Below are 16,891 nucleotides of genomic sequence, written 5' to 3' on the forward strand. Positions count from 1 at the left end.
CGGGTCAAGCCGGTTTGACCGATCCGGTCAAATGGTTGACCGCTGTTGACTTCGTGGAGGTCAAGTCAGGGTATTTTAGAAGGATCAGGAAACAGATTGCTTGGAGAGCAAGCTGTCGCCCTAGGGTTTCTGGGGCTGGCCTATGGGGGCCCGTTTGATGCCTTCTAGGGTTACAATACCTATAAATAAAGCTCCCTAGGAGCCATATAGACACTCACGAAAATCTGAAAGCTCTCCCTCTCTCTGCGTTTTTTCTTCTAGTTTCCGAGTAGTCACTTTGTGTTTGTCGATTTCCAGTGCTGTTGGAATATCGATATAGTTGCATTAAATCCTGGGGTTTTACTCTGTTGCTTACAGCCAATACAAGCGAAGTAAAAACCTTTAAGGACAGGAATCTGATCCGTGCAGTTGCTTCAAGATCAAGTCAGCAATCAACAGGTCGGTTTTATTTTTCTGTCTTGTGTTTAATTCGTCCAATAACAGGACAATCTTCTTCTACCTTTCTTATAATCGGATCTAATCGAGAAGGATAGATCTGGTTTCTGGACGAAACTCAGTAATATAATAATAATAATTGGATCTATTATTCGCAACTAATCGGCATATAATTCTCAATATTATTTGTCGGTTTCCTTGCGCGTCTATTAGTTTGTTATTTACAACATTATTTATATATTAAAATAAAAACATATTGGGGGAACTATGAATTTAGGGTATTGGTAAACGAGCTTCTTAACGAGCTCGAGCTGAGTTTAAGCTTATTCAGGCACATCAAATAAAAAACAAGTCGAGTCCGAACCCAAGCTGAGCTTGTATAATATTTTACGAGCTCAAACCTAGCTCAATACAAGAAAGCTTGAATCGAGCCGAGCTCGAGCTCCATATAAATTAAACGAGCCCGAGCCGAACCTAACCAGGGTCGGGTTCGGCTCAACTCGTTTTCACCCCTACTTTGAAGCATATGTTGATAAAGTTCTTAAATCCTCAAAAGACTATTTTCGAAAATCAAATACATTTATTTGCATACATTATAGATATATTTTAAAGTAATCATATAAAACAATATATATCGCATGCTCTTTAAAAGTAATGATATTTGACAATATATATTGCATGGAAACTAATTCTCTAAACAAAACTATTCGGCAAAACGTAAACTATACTTGCCCGTCTAAAGGAAACTAAACACCGAATTAAAATTATTCACCATCGAAACACAATTATCACCAAAAGAAATTTATTCGCGAAGAAAGAGAACTCACAGTAAGAGATGTTATATTATGTAATGTTGTATAAAAAAAATACTGTAATATATGATTTATAACAATTATTTTATTTTTTCAACCCGTTATATATATATATATATATATATATATATATATATATATATATATATATATATATATATATATATACTATCTTATAAAAGAAATCTAACTATTTCTAAAAATAGATTGATTATAATAATATTATTTTTTTAAGACGTTCAAATGATGAAGCAGATAGTACAAGTAACCATTAATAAAATAATATTAAATTTTAACCACATTTTGAATTCAAATATTTATCATCAAATCTCCTTATATTTCTCAACAATTTGATATGGTTCCCTCAAATCCCGGATTCATTCAAATTTTGAACCCTTTTAGATATCCTTAAATTTAGCATGTTGATTCAAATATCCCTCCAATCGCATATACCTCTTTGTTCCCTCCTCTGCTATAAAGCCCACCGTCCAGGAACAAAAAATGACTTCATCTCCCAAATAACACCATAGTTTGATTATTTTGTCTTCGACATGTACTTTCTTTTGTAAAATAACATTTTTGTAGAAGAAACATATCACCGAAAGAATTTACACGCCCCGACGCTTTGCGCGGGTACACTGCTAGTATATATATATATATTGATTTTCTTGAACAAATCGACTATATAAATTTTAGGGAGCTACAAGGGGTTGACTAAAAGCTTAAAGTCGAATTATAACTTGATCGCACATAACGCCACGGCGACCAGCGTGACTGATCGGAAAATTTGCTCAACGCGGTTTCTGAAAGCGACGCATATTATATAATCGAATTCGAAGCACACTGATGCAGAATCAAAATCTCCCCAATTTTCTTTATGGTCGAATCCCTAGAACTCAAGCAATGTCTATGCTCGTGGACTGCCCCAACTGCCGTACAACGTTGAAACTACCGGATGGAGCCAGATCGATAAGATGTTCTGTATGCCAAACCGTTACTAAAATCGCTGACACCGTTGTACCCTCTCTTCGCCCTTCTCCGTTTGCTGATGTGACGGGGTATGCGCCTTCACCATCGCCTTACACTAATGCTCCGCCGTATCCTTACGCCGTTTCTCCGTTTCCGGGTCTAGCGGCGCATGTTCCTTCGCCTTACAACAATGCTCCGTCATCTCCTTCGGCTGTTACAGCGTTTCCTGGTCTAGTGCCACATATGCCTTCACCGTCGCGTTTGAGCTATTCCCCGCCGTCCGTTTATGGCAGGAAGAAGGCGCTGATCGTCGGCGTATCGTATAAGAACACTAGTCACGAGCTTAAAGGATGCCTTAATGATGCTAAATACATGAAATACCTTCTGATTAAGACATTTCAGTTTCCCGAATCTTCTATTCGTATGCTCACTGGTATGAACCCTAATTTATGCTTGGGATGGCAGTAGGCCAATTTTTTCATCATATACACCTGCTATAAAATTGCAGAAGAAGAAACAGAGTCTAGCAGGATCCCAACAGCACGTAACATGAGGACTTCACTCTCTTGGCTAATCGAAGGATGTCAACCAGGAGACTCTCTCGTCTTTCACTTTTCCGGCCACGGTTCCCGGCAGAGGAACCTCAACGGCGACGAGCTTGATGGTTATGACGAAACCTTGTGCCCCTTGGATTTTGAAACAGAAGGTATGATCATTGACGACGAAATCAACGCAACAATCGTCAGACCTCTTCCTCTGGGAGCCAAACTTCATGCAATCATCGATTCTTGCCATAGTGGGACTGTTCTAGATCTTCCATTCCTCTGCAGAATGAAGAGGTGAGGTTACTGAATTCATCTTAATGTTACGATCCAAATCAAGCTCTGTATCTAACAATTTGTGTTCTTTCTTGGTGTCATAGTACTGGGCATTACGAATGGGAGGATCATCGTCCTACAGCACCAGGCATATATAAGGGTAGTAATGGTGGCGAAGTCATTTCGATCAGCGGATGTGACGATGATCAAACATCTGCTGATACATCGGTAAGTCTAACCAAATTCTCAGATTTTGATTGAATTTGATGATATTCATAACAAGTCTTGATATGCAGGCGTTATCAAAAATCACATCAACAGGGGCAATGACGTTCTGTTTTATAGAAGCTATAGAACATGGAAACGCGTCTACTTATGGAAGCTTGTTAAGCTCAATGCGTAACACCATCCGTAATGCATCAAGAGGGTTTGGTTCTGCGAATTCTGTGCATGATATGCTTTCAAGTAATCGTGGGTTCACTCAGGAACCACAATTGACTTCATGTGAGCCTTTCGATGTGTATGCAAAACCATTCTCCTTCTGATCTTCATATTTGATGAAGACGCACATTCTAGTTGAGTACAGTTTGTAGAAATTGTCCCTATGTCTGTGTGTGATTGCTAACTGTAAAGAAGTCAGTATCGTTATAAGTAATAAGTGTGGATATATATATATTAGCTTTCTTGCTACCATATGATGGTTTGTAACAAAGATAAGATTTGGAAGATCTGAATTTGAAGTTTGAACACATTTGAACGTTTGTGATGTGAATGAGTGCTACCTTCTCCTTGAATCTGTTATATTTTGATTTGTTAATTGTTAATTGTCATGAATGAAAGATTATGATCCAAGTTCATGTTATGTCCAAAATGTTATATTTTCATGTATTGAGCATGTAACGTAACCATGTTTCATAATGTTATAAATAATCTTACAAATATAATCTAAAACGATCAGCAATTCTATATTAGAAAGGGTGTTGACGTGTATTTCGTAACAAACTTCCTATCTCAAAAAAGATGTATATATCTTTACTATCTTATAAAAGAAATCTCACTATTTCTATAAATAAATTGAATATAATAATAATATTTTTTTAAGACGTACAAACCATTAAGCTAACAGTACAACAAACTATTAATATAATAATAATAACCTGAATCAGTCCACATTAAACCGACATTCCGTCGCCTTCAACATATTCAAATCCTTCTTATCTCCTACCTATCAGGCCAATTATCCGTCAGCATATGATTCAAGAAATCAGAGGTTCTCTGTGAATTATTTTACCTGATTTTCTCCATGAGAAGAAGGCAAAGCCTCCCCAAAATCCTTGAAGCATACCGTCAACCTAAGAGCTCCTCTCATATCCGACGCAGACACCCACCACGTCCCGATCGGTGAGTAGCCATCACCATCACAGCTAAATGTCGCTGCCCTTTGTTTCTCGCTAAAATGCTCCAAACCGTCGCCACCCTTCACAACCATCACAGCCCGACCATACTAAATTGTCGGTGTCATCATGACCTTCACCAAATCCACAATGTCCTTCATTGTAACTCACCGTTTCCTACACCCTAAGATCTCTCAATCCCGTTTCCTCTTATCATATATTCATCTGTTCTCTATAAACTCATAAATGCTGGAAAAAAATGGAAGCTAAAATCAAATGACCACCGTTAAATGCCATCATCCTCCTCCTTTCTTATTTGTACTTGAAACAAAAAGAAGCTCTGATTTCAGATATCACGTAACACATTTCTTAATTTACTTTTTTGCAATCGAATCGATGATAGTGCTACTTCGAATATCTAACATCGAGTATCATTTTTTCACCTAGATTTCTATGGTCCTGGGTCATAAAAGGTCAAAAACCTCACTATACCTTGGATTTGTTCAAGAATCTGATGTGACTTCAAAGATGCAACCTCAGGTATATTTTTTGACCTAGAGTTTTATGGTTTCACATCAACTAGGTGTTTTGGGTCATAAAAGGTTAATAACCTCACTGTTTTACTTTGATTACATTCAGAATCTTGTATGGCTATGAAGATCTAACCTCACATACCAATTTTTACTATTTATAGACATGATTTCTTATTGTCTTTGGTTAAAATTAATAAATAAAAAAATACCTTACAATTGAAAGGATTTGGAACTGAACTCTCAGGGAGGGTTCAAAATCTATATGCTATGGTTTGTGTTCAAGGACATGGTCCGGTTGCTAGAATACCTACAATGGCAGCTTAAGGTAATACAATTTCTATCGCTACACATTCTTATTTACTTTTTATCATTAAGTTTTCATGTTGACTAAGTTTCATGTTTATGCAATAGGCTTAGAGGAAGTGCCTTCAACATTGGTGATGATGAGAAAACAAGGGATTAAAGTTGAGATTACACCATTAAAATAAGTTGATGTCCCGTTTTTCTAACGAGATGGGAAAGCAAAAGAAATGATTATAAGAAATGGTTATGAAAAAAATTTGATTTTTGAAGGTACTTCCTATTTTTCTTCTGTGGTCATTAGGCATGATATGATGAATTGTGGTATGGGAATAGGGAAAAGTACAACTGCTTAGACTTAAATTGCCCAGGCAAAAAGTGGTTTTGACTTTGAATATGATAAGTTAAATTGGGCTTTAATTTGGTCGCTATGTATGCAATATATGTCTACTTTTGGAATTTAATTCATAGAAGAAGGTGGTTGTTGCCTGTATCTAGGTCAAACAATTTGGATGTCATCAAAATTTAATTTTAAACTCATTAAGTTAATTTGAAATTAATGTCTATAAGAATTGACATAATCTTTAATACTATTTGGGTTTCAGGATATTGGGATGAAATTCTCTGGATTCAAGGCAATACTAACATAAATTTGATAACCATGTCATCCAATTATAAAGATACATGGTACAATGGTTCTTACCATCATTAGGCCAACTACTAATTTAACCACAAGTTTAATCAAGACCATGGTAGATTAGAAACTAAAAGTGTGATGGTTTATAGCTAGATTACAGAGCTTCATCTCCATCATTTGTTCGCTCCTCTTCTTTGTGGTTCTCTTTCAAGGCATTTCCCTCCAAATGCTGGGTGAAAACTAAGAAGTTGGTAATCTTACAGCTACAGGGGTGAAATTGGCCCAATTTTTGGGGTAATATATATGCATCACATTATGTAATTGTTTTTTTTTTTTTGCTCTTATCTCTTAATCCTTTATAACAACCATTTTGACTTTTTTCTCATTGTCTTTTGTAGGTAATCTGAAGTAAAAACCACTTATTTTTGTTTATTTTTAGATAATTTGCTTACTTACTTAACATTTTTGTTCTGAAAATTCAGTCTTTTTTGGTACAAAGTTTAGGATCCGAAGAAAATGTCTCAATAGAAGTAGAAAATGGTATTGGTAAGGCCAAGATGGAATATTATAAGTTTATTAAGCAGATTGGTGGATAAGGTTTTGGAGCTCCACTTCTTGTATTGCGAATCTTAATTCATTGATTTCATATTATGAGATGTTTGTTAATTAATCATTTTCTTTTTTAGGAAATGCTTTATGTTCAACAGAGAAACATTTGATGTTTTACATATAGGTAGGTTGAGAAAAAAGCATGTAGGATGTGCAATTCACTAGCCTTGTTGAAAGGTAAAGTCACACTGAATCTAATTAGTTGTGATTCTCATTTTTTTTTTTTCCGTGAAAGCTTATTTATTTTGAATCATTTCTTATATAACTGAATTTAGAATGTGGGATTTGAAATATTGAGGGAACCTTAGTTTAAGTAAACATAGACACCAAGGATATGGATTTGGATCCGAGAAGCATAATTAACTAGGAATATCTAATAAGAAAGTCAAATAAATAAGTCTTCCACAGAGTGGAAGCAAGAATCATACTGCAACACTATCTGCCAAGTGACTGGTTATTTGATGTAGGTTTAAATGAAACTTATATTTAACAAGATTGTAATTGTTATTAGCTTATGATTATTTGTACAGTTGGTAGGACAATAGATGTGTGTTGTCCTAATCGTGTGAGTTCACCATTCCCATTCACACCTTGGGGTGGAATCATGCCTTATTTACTTAAAACTATAATTGAATTTACTGAAACTGTTGTTGCATGATGATCTAATTGCACTTTAAATGTTTCATTAAGGCATTGTTCTTTTGAAATCTACCAATAACAACATTGTACTTTCGTTTTTTTCTTGTGAATACATTATAATTTAAAAAAATCTACCCAATTATAACAGTGATTTTTTTTGCTATGAACTTCAATGACATTTGTAAAATGTGATGCATTATTTTTAAAAGTAAAACGTGTTGTAAAAGGAGTAACAGGAAGAAATTAATGTAGAATGTTGTAATAAAACTAATCCAAAATGCATATTAAGAAATTTAATTAAGTTTTTTATTTGATGTTATAACAGAACAATTTCCCAATCTTAAATAAATTTGCTTCCCCTATTAATTCTATCCCTAATGTTATTCCACTAATTTTTGTTGCCTTCCTCTCTTAAGGATTTCTTATGCAATCACGTAATAATTGAACAAAGAGTTATTTTTGTCATAATAAATCAACTTTTTTGTTGGTTTTGTATTGATTAAGATTTATGTACTTCCCCTCCTTACATCATACGCTTTGGAAATATTTGCAAACCAAATATAAAGCAACAATCAATATACTATAATAAATTCTTGTTTTTTCATTTTGTAATTTGGAATTGGACAAATGAGTTTTTTTTTTTTTTTTCTCTCTTGTCTTGATTGAAATGATGTAGATTATTACTTAAAACATTTAGAGTTTGTATGCATAGTCGTGAATGTTGCATAATTCTATGATTATGGCAAGCCTCACAAATAAGTTTGTTGCTCACATACACATACGCAATCATTAATATAGCTACATAAACAATCAATTTTTCTATCTTTTAGGTTATTTATACAAATATTTTGTTAGACATACCATACATGATTAATATTAAACCTAACATGTTTATCTTTAATATTTTAGTACTATCATGTTATTCCATCATAAATATGTGAGTGAAATTGTTTCTAAACATAAAATTAAATTATTCTCCTCCGCCGCTTTGCGCGGGTGCACCACTAGTATTATATAAAGTATAAAATAAATATACAAAGAAATCAGAATGATATGTGACTTTTTGTTTTGTCGGTCACCGAAAATTATTATAAAAAAAAATGTGGCTTAACAGAGATGAATGAATGTTCACGCCTTGGCTTTATTCTATTGGTGGTTTTTATTAATTTTTGACCAAACACGATGAACTCTATTTATTATATGTTATTTAAAAAAAGTTAGAAAAACAAAATATAATACAACTCATTATTTTTTCTATATAAATAATCACTAATATTGATATATTATTATCATAATATAGCTATATTATTATCATTATATAGTTTTTAATAAAAGATTGAGTTGGTTTGCATTGATAAACGTTGAAGTGGTTGGTTGCTTATCTTGATAAGAAAGAACTTTAACTTATTTTATTAAATGGTTGGGTTGGTGTGAGTTGCTATAAGCTTTACTTTTAGAGGGTGTTTGAAATTGTTTTTCAATCTATTTATTGATTTTTTGGAAAAACCAAAAATCAATGGTTTTTTGAAAAAGTTATTTTTTACACTGAAAAATTAGTGTTATCAAGCACTTTTATGTAATATTCAAAAATTTCAAGCCAATTAAATAATTTTCAAACATTCAACAGCAGCAACATGCATTACATTCTTGTTTTCAAAATAGTGTAATATCAGAGTTTCTCAGAACCATAAACAAAACAGGAAGAGTTGTATGATCAAGCTTTCACCTTGTCGCGGTCCCCAGATATACCTGAAACAATAAACTGAAACTGTAAGCCCGAAAGCTTAGTAAGTTCCCCTAAAATACCGATACACGTACAATTCACATAACCGTGTCAACAATATCATAACATAACAAACTAAACAGCATGCAACGGGTCCACAACTTTGCAGACTGGATTACCCCATGGGCCCACAATGTGAGTCTGGATTGCCTTGCTGGCCCATAGCTCATGTCTGACTTGCCATCGAGCCCACAGTACGAGTCTCTCTTAGCCCGTAACTGGAATGCTCCCAGGTTTGTTAGTTACCGCACGAAGCAGTCTCACCTCAACCCACCCTACATAACATATCAACATGTAGCATAATCATTGAGCATGCAAATAATCATATAACAACACAAGTAGTCCTATAGATCTACCTAACTGGTATAACCACTAGCATGCAAAACTAACTTCCTACTCAACATACTATCACTGCTAGAATAACATATCCAATGGGTCGGCCTTGGTGCCTTTGACCCCTTAGTATAGTGAGGTAACTCACCTTGCAACTGTTGACTCGTAAAATAAGCTCAAATTCTCGGATCACTGCTACGAACTCCACCACCTATATTCATTGTAAACCATACTTGTAAATTTCCAACCTTTCCAAAATGTCCTCCAAAAGTCGACTGGTCAACCCAGGGTCAAAGTCAAAGTCAACAGTCAAGGTTAACAATCCATGTTGACCTCAACTTGTCGAGTGCCCTCGTCTACTTGCTGAGTTCCCCAAACACTTGTCCGCTCGCTGAGTCACCAGACTGACTCCTCGAGTTACTAAAGTTTGTGGTCGAAGCTCCATGACCACTCGTCGAGGTTTCCCCCTTGCAACTCGACAAGTTCATACGTATCCAATGGTTGAGAAAAACCCTAACCGACTCGTCGAGTCACTATACTGACTCGCCAAGTCTTCGATAATCTTCATTAGACACGTTAAGTTGTTCATCAAACTCGTCGAGTTCAGGATCATCTTCATATGACTCGCCGAGTCGACTATGCGACTCGCCCAATCCCTTCAATTCTTATACATATGCATTTTAAGCCATGCAAAGGTTCCAGATTGCAGATCCAACCTCCTTAGGCATGCTTAACACGTAAAGTTGCAAACTTTACGTGCATGCAAGGCTTTAAGACCCTTAAATGACAAAACTAAGCTTGTAGTGAAGTCTCGCACTTGAAGGAAGGCTCATACTAGGCAAGGCTGATAACTTTATCAATGTAGAGGTCAAAGGGGGTCCAGATCTGAAGTTACAACTTCAGATCTTAGCTCAAACATAAAAAGCCTTTCATAAAACCCATCCAAAAGAGATTTTTGATGAACATGAGCCAAGGAAAACAGTCTAATACCTTCAAGAGAATGTCCATTGATGTAGATCTTGAATCCCACGAGTCACTGCTTCTACTTGCTTGATTTCCCCAAGTGGTTCCTCCTCCAAAACTCCCCCTCTAAGCTTGAACACACCAAAAGAACACACACACACACACACACACTTGATTTAGGGTTTGAGAGGATCAAGAAGCAGTAAAGGGGGGGGGGGAGGGGGGCTGGGGGAGGCCAATAATTCTTTAAATAGGGTGAAATGCCCCGGAATTTAGGGTTTCATCTGCCAGCTCCTACTCGTCGAGTAGATCACTAAAACACGCGGACCAACCCACTACTACTCGTCGAGTAGGGCGGCAAACTCGTCGAGTAGACCCAAAAACCCAAAAAGATCCATACATACATCAATACATGAGAATCAGGGCGTTACATTTTATTTCTTAATTAATTTATTTTTTGAAAGACCGATAAATTAATAAGTTATTTTAAAAAACACTTCCAAACACGCCTTTAGTGAGTATAAAAATTTGAGTAAATTAGTTAAATAAATAATTCACAAAGTAGACAATATTAATTCATAATTTTGCATCCAATAATCTAATTGTTAAATCTATTACACCTTGTAATAACTTTTGGCAAGGAAAAATAGTTTTTTTTGTTAAAAATGTTGTTTCTTTATTATTGGATTGGATTTCACTAAATGAAAAACTCATTTAATTAAAAAAATTATTGTTTTTATAACTATAAAATAATCTTTCTAATGACTAGAAGTAATAATGAGCTACTAATCTTTATGTATCTTATACTATATTATAAAACATATTAGTCATACCTAGAATTTTAAGAGGTATAAGATACGAAACTTTTTGTACAAATTAATTTTACATAAATAATTAATTAATACTTGCCAAAAGTTTGAAGAATTGAATTAAACAAAGTAATTAAAATATTCAATTTGGAGCATAATGAAGATTATAAAATATAAAATTCATGTGTATAAACTATAATTTAAATTATGTTTTTTAAATTAAACACCGATATTAATTGATTTACATTAATAGTATAAACAGACAATATAAACATAAATATTTTATATAAAAGTTATAATTTTTTATTACATAATAACTCAAATAAAATTTAATAATTATTTCTTCGTAGGAAACTATTCGCCAAAAAAACTATTTATCACCGTCAATTTGCACGATAACACATCTAGTAGAATATATATATATATATATATATATATATATATATATATATATATATATATAAATGATAACAATCTAATTATCTTTAATATCAATACATATCGATTGAAGGCAAACAGACAACAAGCTGCGCCGCTAGCCCTTTTTGGATGACAAAACCTATTCTTTTGAAAACAACATTTGTGGATATAGGAGATATGACATTAGAATGCATGACCCGTTAGACTCTGTTGAGGAGCTCCACCGCCTCTGGTGCGAGAAAACCAAATGTATCGAATGCAAAAGGAACAAACACATGTTGATTTTCTCTACATGCATTGTCGTGCTTTACCACTTTGCACGCAGCGACTTTCAAAGCGGCATGCCCAGTTGCGAAACCTCCGCTCCCCAAACCAACGAGAGGAGATACACCAGTAAGATCCACACACACATGCTTCCCTCCTATCCATCCAAAGACCAAAATGTCAGCTGGTCTAAGTGTGGACCTGCCATCCTGCGGGTCCGTCAAAAAATTTACTGGCGCTTCTTTCTTCACAGATATACCAGCACGCCGACAAGCATCAAAGAGAACATCCCGAACCACATCATGTCTATATTTGAAACCAGGGAGCTCTCTACAATGAGCCGCGTGTTCCCCAAAGGTATCCAAACATGCCTTGCGACAAACTGGGCATATCTCGTCAATTGGGAATATGAGAATCATGAGGCGGTAACGAATGATAGTTCGGTACTCCACAGGAGACATATGCTGGCCAAGACCATCAATAGGGATAGTTGGCAGAAAATCTTGAGCATGAGGCGCCCGCAAATACTCAAAGACTGCTTTCTGTCTGACAGTCATCTCGAAGTTGACTTCCATATCTTGGACGATTTTGCTAAAAAGGGCACACGCCAAAACGTTTTGGGATTTAGGGGGGCGGTGTCCTTATTAGTGAAACCGCTACTGTCAAATCCCGGAATTGTATCACGGAGACGAGTCATAGCACACACACATATATATATATATATATATATATATATATATATATATATATATATATATATATATATATATATATATAATCTTGTGTACAGAAAGAAAAAATGACATAAAAGTGTATAAGCATTTTCAGAATTTGAAAATTTAAGAACTCAGAATTGAATAAACAACATGTAAATATGCGGGCCTTTAAAGTTTGGGCTCTTGTTAAGGCGGAGCCTTTTTTTGTTCTTTTGGAGTCTTAGGATAAGCCCTAAAAATCGAGTCAACGTTCCATATAAACTTCTCATATCGCAATCGGCCGAGTTAAAGTCTAGGGTTTTTGTTGGCGCTTCCAATCTCAAGAATCCCCTCTTATTCGATTTCACCAAGCGTCAAGCCATGGTAATCCTTAGATACTAGATCTCTTTGTATGTTAAGATTTATGTATAATGCTATGTTGTATTTGTACATTTTTACTAATTGATTGCTTGAATTGCTCGTTATGTGGTTTTTAATATCATGTATTAGTGTTTTTTCGTTAAAAGATGCCGACATTTGATTATTAAGATTGTTAATATCAGTAGTTAGGTTTCTGGAAGTCGTTGAATTTTAGGGCTGAAAGTTTTTTTTTTGAAAATACAAACAGAACAAAGAGTGGTAGCTAAAACGATTTTCCAAACTTTACCTTCAACAAGCGTAGATTTTTTTGTTTTTGTTTTTTTTCCTCATCAGGAATCATGGTTAGTTTTTAATGTAAATTTAGGACTTAAAATTTCAATCAGTTTTGAACTTAGAGAATAAAATTTTTGTTGTTCATTAGTGTTTTTGAGAATTAGGTGATTTGATCTAACAAATTAGCTTGCTCGAAGAACTTGTTCTCAGAGTTTAAACTTTAAAGCATGTGAATAGAGCTTGGAGGAAGTTACAGAAGGAACTTTGTATACTGCACCCTTAATTATAATCAGTTAATTAGGGGTGTAATGTAATTGCTTTTGTTGTTCACTATAATGCTAGCTTGACTTCTTTCTTTCTACTGTTTACCTAGTTTTTTTTTCTTCTAAAACTGTTCTTTCTTTTTCTACCTCTTTTCTTGTTGTATTCTTTTATGCTCATGTATTAACAATACTTTTGTTATCCTTATACACAGACTAAGAGAACCAAGAAGGCTGGAATTGTTGGCAAATACGGTATGGATAATGCTTACTCATCACTTCTATATCCTCATTTAATGGTTAAAAATACAGTCATCTCCAAGATCTGAACTTGTTTTAGTTTGAGATTTAGCCTAACTTTTTGTGCAAAAATCATGCTCATTTACTCATTTATGGTAAATTAACCTATTTACGAGTATGCTTTTATTAATGATTATTTGACTTCTTAGGTACCCGATATGGTGCTAGTTTGAGGAAGCAGATCAAGAAGATGGAAGTTAGTCAGCACAGCAAATACTTCTGTGAATTCTGTGGAAAGGTACATCTTTTTGTTCATGTGACCATTATATTTATATAATCTTGACACAATTTTCTTATTTTTTTGCAATATTCATTTTGGGCATTGTGTTACAGTATGCAGTGAAAAGGAAAGCAGTTGGTATCTGGGGTTGCAAAGATTGTGGCAAAGTGAAAGCAGGGGGTGCTTACACTTTGAAGTAATGATATTTTAATTTTTATATTTTTATTTTTATTCTAATAATTTTACAAGTGTTAACATTTTTTTTTTAAAATTTTCTTTTTGCAGCACTGCTAGTGCGGTTACTGTCAGGAGTACCATCCGTAGGCTGAGGGAACAAACCGAGAGTTAGATTTGGATGTTTCTTGATCTACTTTAATCCTCGATTTTCTATCACATTTCACAAGATTTTTGCAATTTTGTTTTCTATTAAAAAAATACATTGCTAAATGCAATCTTAAAGTTTGAATGGTATGTTGACATGTATGTTCTAAATATTTTTTATTATGTTTCTTTAAATCTTGTTTAGGCGCTAAATGCAAGAAAAAGCATGGTACTTTTATTCCTTCGTGCATTATACTATTAGACATTTTAGTGAAAGTTTGTTGCTATACATTAATCAAACCACATCTCAAATAGATTTTTGATCTTGATTTCATTAGTATAGTTGTTAATACACATACATTGCCACATAGGTTTCAAACGTTTTCCCTAAAATCTAACACTGATCTACAAAACTAAACAAAAAAAGAAAAAGTCAAAAATCTCAATATATCCACGAACAAAATTGGTCTCAAAAAACAGTTAGTTTGACAGTTGATAGATCTTAGGATGACCATCACCATCACCATCACTCTGGTTAGGCAGGTTTTTCTGTACTGCCTTCACCGCTGCCACTCTAGCGGCATTAGCTGATCTATTGGCGGCAGCCACCACCCTGTTAACTCTTTCATCCACTTTCCCTACATCATATGCTTTCTCTGCTGATCTTCTTGCTTCCTGGACTGCATTAAGAACTCTAGAATGATAGACTGCAACAGTTGAAGGTGATGATGGATGCGATTGTGTTGCGGAATGTGAACTTGGGATATTAAGAATACCATTTTGCCAATGCCCAGATTGGGTTTCACCATTTTTGAAAGTGTACATACCAAGCCCTTGTCTTCTTCCTTCATGCCAAGATCCTTCATATCTATGCCCGTTTGCAAAATTGTATACTCCAAATCCATGCAGAAAATCTGCAAAGTATTCTCCAGCGTATGTATCCCCATTCCTGTAATCAATATCAAAAGAAACTATGATCTTGTCCTCGTTTGTCAAAATTTTGATATAAAACAAGATCAAGAAGTGATAGAAATTAGAAGGTTTGTGGAGTTGTTATCTTACCTGAAATGGTAGTGGCCAAGACCATGTTTAACACCCCATTTGAATTCTCCGACATATCTACTACCATCTTCACAAGTATGGATTCCACATCCATGGCTTTGACCGTTTGACCATTCACCGGAATAAACATCTCCGGTGTAGAATCTATACACACCAAATCCATGTCTCAATCCTTGCCTGTACTGACCCCTATACCGGCTTCCCCTTGCCCATGTCTCTACACCATAACCATCGTACTTTCCATCAACCCAATCGCCTTCGTATCTCCCACTCATGTAATAGTAGTAAACGCCACAACCAGAGCACTTGCCTTTGTGAAACTCACCCTCGTATACATCACCATTGTTGTATGCCTGCACCCAACAACCTGAATTCCATTTATGAATATGATCGCCTTTTGTTTTGGAATTGGAACCGATTGACCAGAACACCGGCAATGGTGATTTGGAGACCTTGTCTGATAATGTGAGTTTGATTGGGAAAGATCTGGCAAGAAACAATCGGATTGAAGGGAGGCGAGGGAGGGCGAGATTGAGGGAGAATAATAACGCAGCTGAGAAAGCGAATGCCGATAGGAAATCGAGGAAGAAGGAATGACTAGGGTGAGATACCAAGAAGTAGAAAAACGGGAGAGATAGTAAGAGGATTAAACGGAGGTGAGTACGGAGGCGTCGGAGGTGACGGAGACGGTTGAGGAGGTGGATGACGGTGGATTTTGTGTTGTAAAACCGCCGGTTTTTAGACGAAAAGGAGAAGTTAGGTGATTTCGCTAGGGAATTTGAAAAGGAAGTTGGTGTGGTTTGGGAGAAAACAGACCGTTTGTGAGGTGTTGATCTAGGAGTCGGTCCGGCAAGTGAATCATAATCAAAATCACCGTCGTCGATCAAGATTTGATGTTCATGATTAGGGCTGGTACTTGTGGTTGTCGTGGTAACATCATTATCAGGCGACTGTGTCGATAATAATGAAGACGAAGAACAGAGTGAAGAACCAGAAGAATGTTGATTCAATTCGAAAATGGAGATTTTATGAGGAGATTGATTCTGAATCGTTGGGGTCGGATTGAAATCGGAAGAGACACCGCTGCTATCTTTTCCGATCTGAACCTCCGATTTCTTGTGATGCATTACATACGTGATTAGGGTTTTCTGAATGAAGTTTTCAGTAATGTTATGAATTTCTGAAGTCCCAAACCTCCTTGAATTTTGAATTGTGTTGTTGAAGTTGATTGAAATTTGAAGGGTGGAGTTTCTCTCTCTAAAACGAGAAGCAGAACGGAGTCTTCGTTGAGTTCATGGCCATGGCTATTGAATTTATTATGCTTTCTATTTATACAACCAGCTAGTTTTCTTTTTTCTTTTTTCTTTTTTTCTAAAACTAAAAACAAAATTTATTATGCTTTCTATTTACAGAATAAAGTTTACAAACAATTTCTTTTTCGGTAAGCTTTTTTCTTTCCAAATTAATTGTTTTTTTAACTTTTTTTATTGAAGAGTAAACCAGTAAATCATAATGTAAAAAACATAATTTTAATTAATGTTTATTTTAAAAAAAAATATTTTTTCAAACTTGATATCTTGTGGATTTTGTTATAAATGTATAATTAAATATAACGGAAAGTTAATATTTATTTAAAAATATTTTTTCAAACTTGATATCTA

The 16,891-nt window shown here is 34.9% G+C and overlaps 3 protein-coding genes across 3 annotated transcripts; 2 read left to right on the forward strand and 1 right to left on the reverse strand.

The window, feature by feature from the left end:
* The first annotated feature begins 1,943 nt into the window (after positions 1 to 1,943).
* LOC145041802 (metacaspase-1-like) lies at positions 1,944 to 3,828 on the forward strand. The gene is made up of 4 exons (XM_078989987.1): positions 1,944 to 2,649; positions 2,725 to 3,055; positions 3,139 to 3,262; positions 3,331 to 3,828. The coding sequence occupies exons 1-4, from the start codon at positions 2,094 to 2,096 to the stop codon at positions 3,577 to 3,579; spliced, it is 1,260 nt and encodes a 419-aa protein (XP_078846113.1). The 5' UTR covers positions 1,944 to 2,093; the 3' UTR covers positions 3,580 to 3,828.
* Positions 3,829 to 12,673: 8,845 nt separating this feature from the next.
* Positions 12,674 to 14,363, forward strand: LOC145041804 (large ribosomal subunit protein eL43). Its single transcript, XM_078989989.1, has 5 exons — positions 12,674 to 12,797; positions 13,543 to 13,582; positions 13,777 to 13,865; positions 13,961 to 14,043; positions 14,133 to 14,363. The coding sequence occupies exons 1-5, from the start codon at positions 12,795 to 12,797 to the stop codon at positions 14,194 to 14,196; spliced, it is 279 nt and encodes a 92-aa protein (XP_078846115.1). The 5' UTR covers positions 12,674 to 12,794; the 3' UTR covers positions 14,197 to 14,363.
* Positions 14,364 to 14,525: 162 nt separating this feature from the next.
* LOC145041803 (uncharacterized) lies at positions 14,526 to 16,518 on the reverse strand. Its single transcript, XM_078989988.1, has 2 exons — positions 15,231 to 16,518; positions 14,526 to 15,117 (listed from the first exon to the last, which is right to left on the reverse strand). The coding sequence occupies exons 1-2, from the start codon at positions 16,355 to 16,357 to the stop codon at positions 14,649 to 14,651; spliced, it is 1,596 nt and encodes a 531-aa protein (XP_078846114.1). The 5' UTR covers positions 16,358 to 16,518; the 3' UTR covers positions 14,526 to 14,648.
* Between the last annotated feature and the right edge of the window lie 373 nt (positions 16,519 to 16,891).

Source organism: Lactuca saligna, chromosome 4 (genome assembly GCF_052625555.1).
Source record: "Lactuca saligna cultivar CGN05327 chromosome 4, ASM5262555v1, whole genome shotgun sequence".
Classification (NCBI taxonomy): domain Eukaryota; kingdom Viridiplantae; phylum Streptophyta; class Magnoliopsida; order Asterales; family Asteraceae; genus Lactuca; species Lactuca saligna.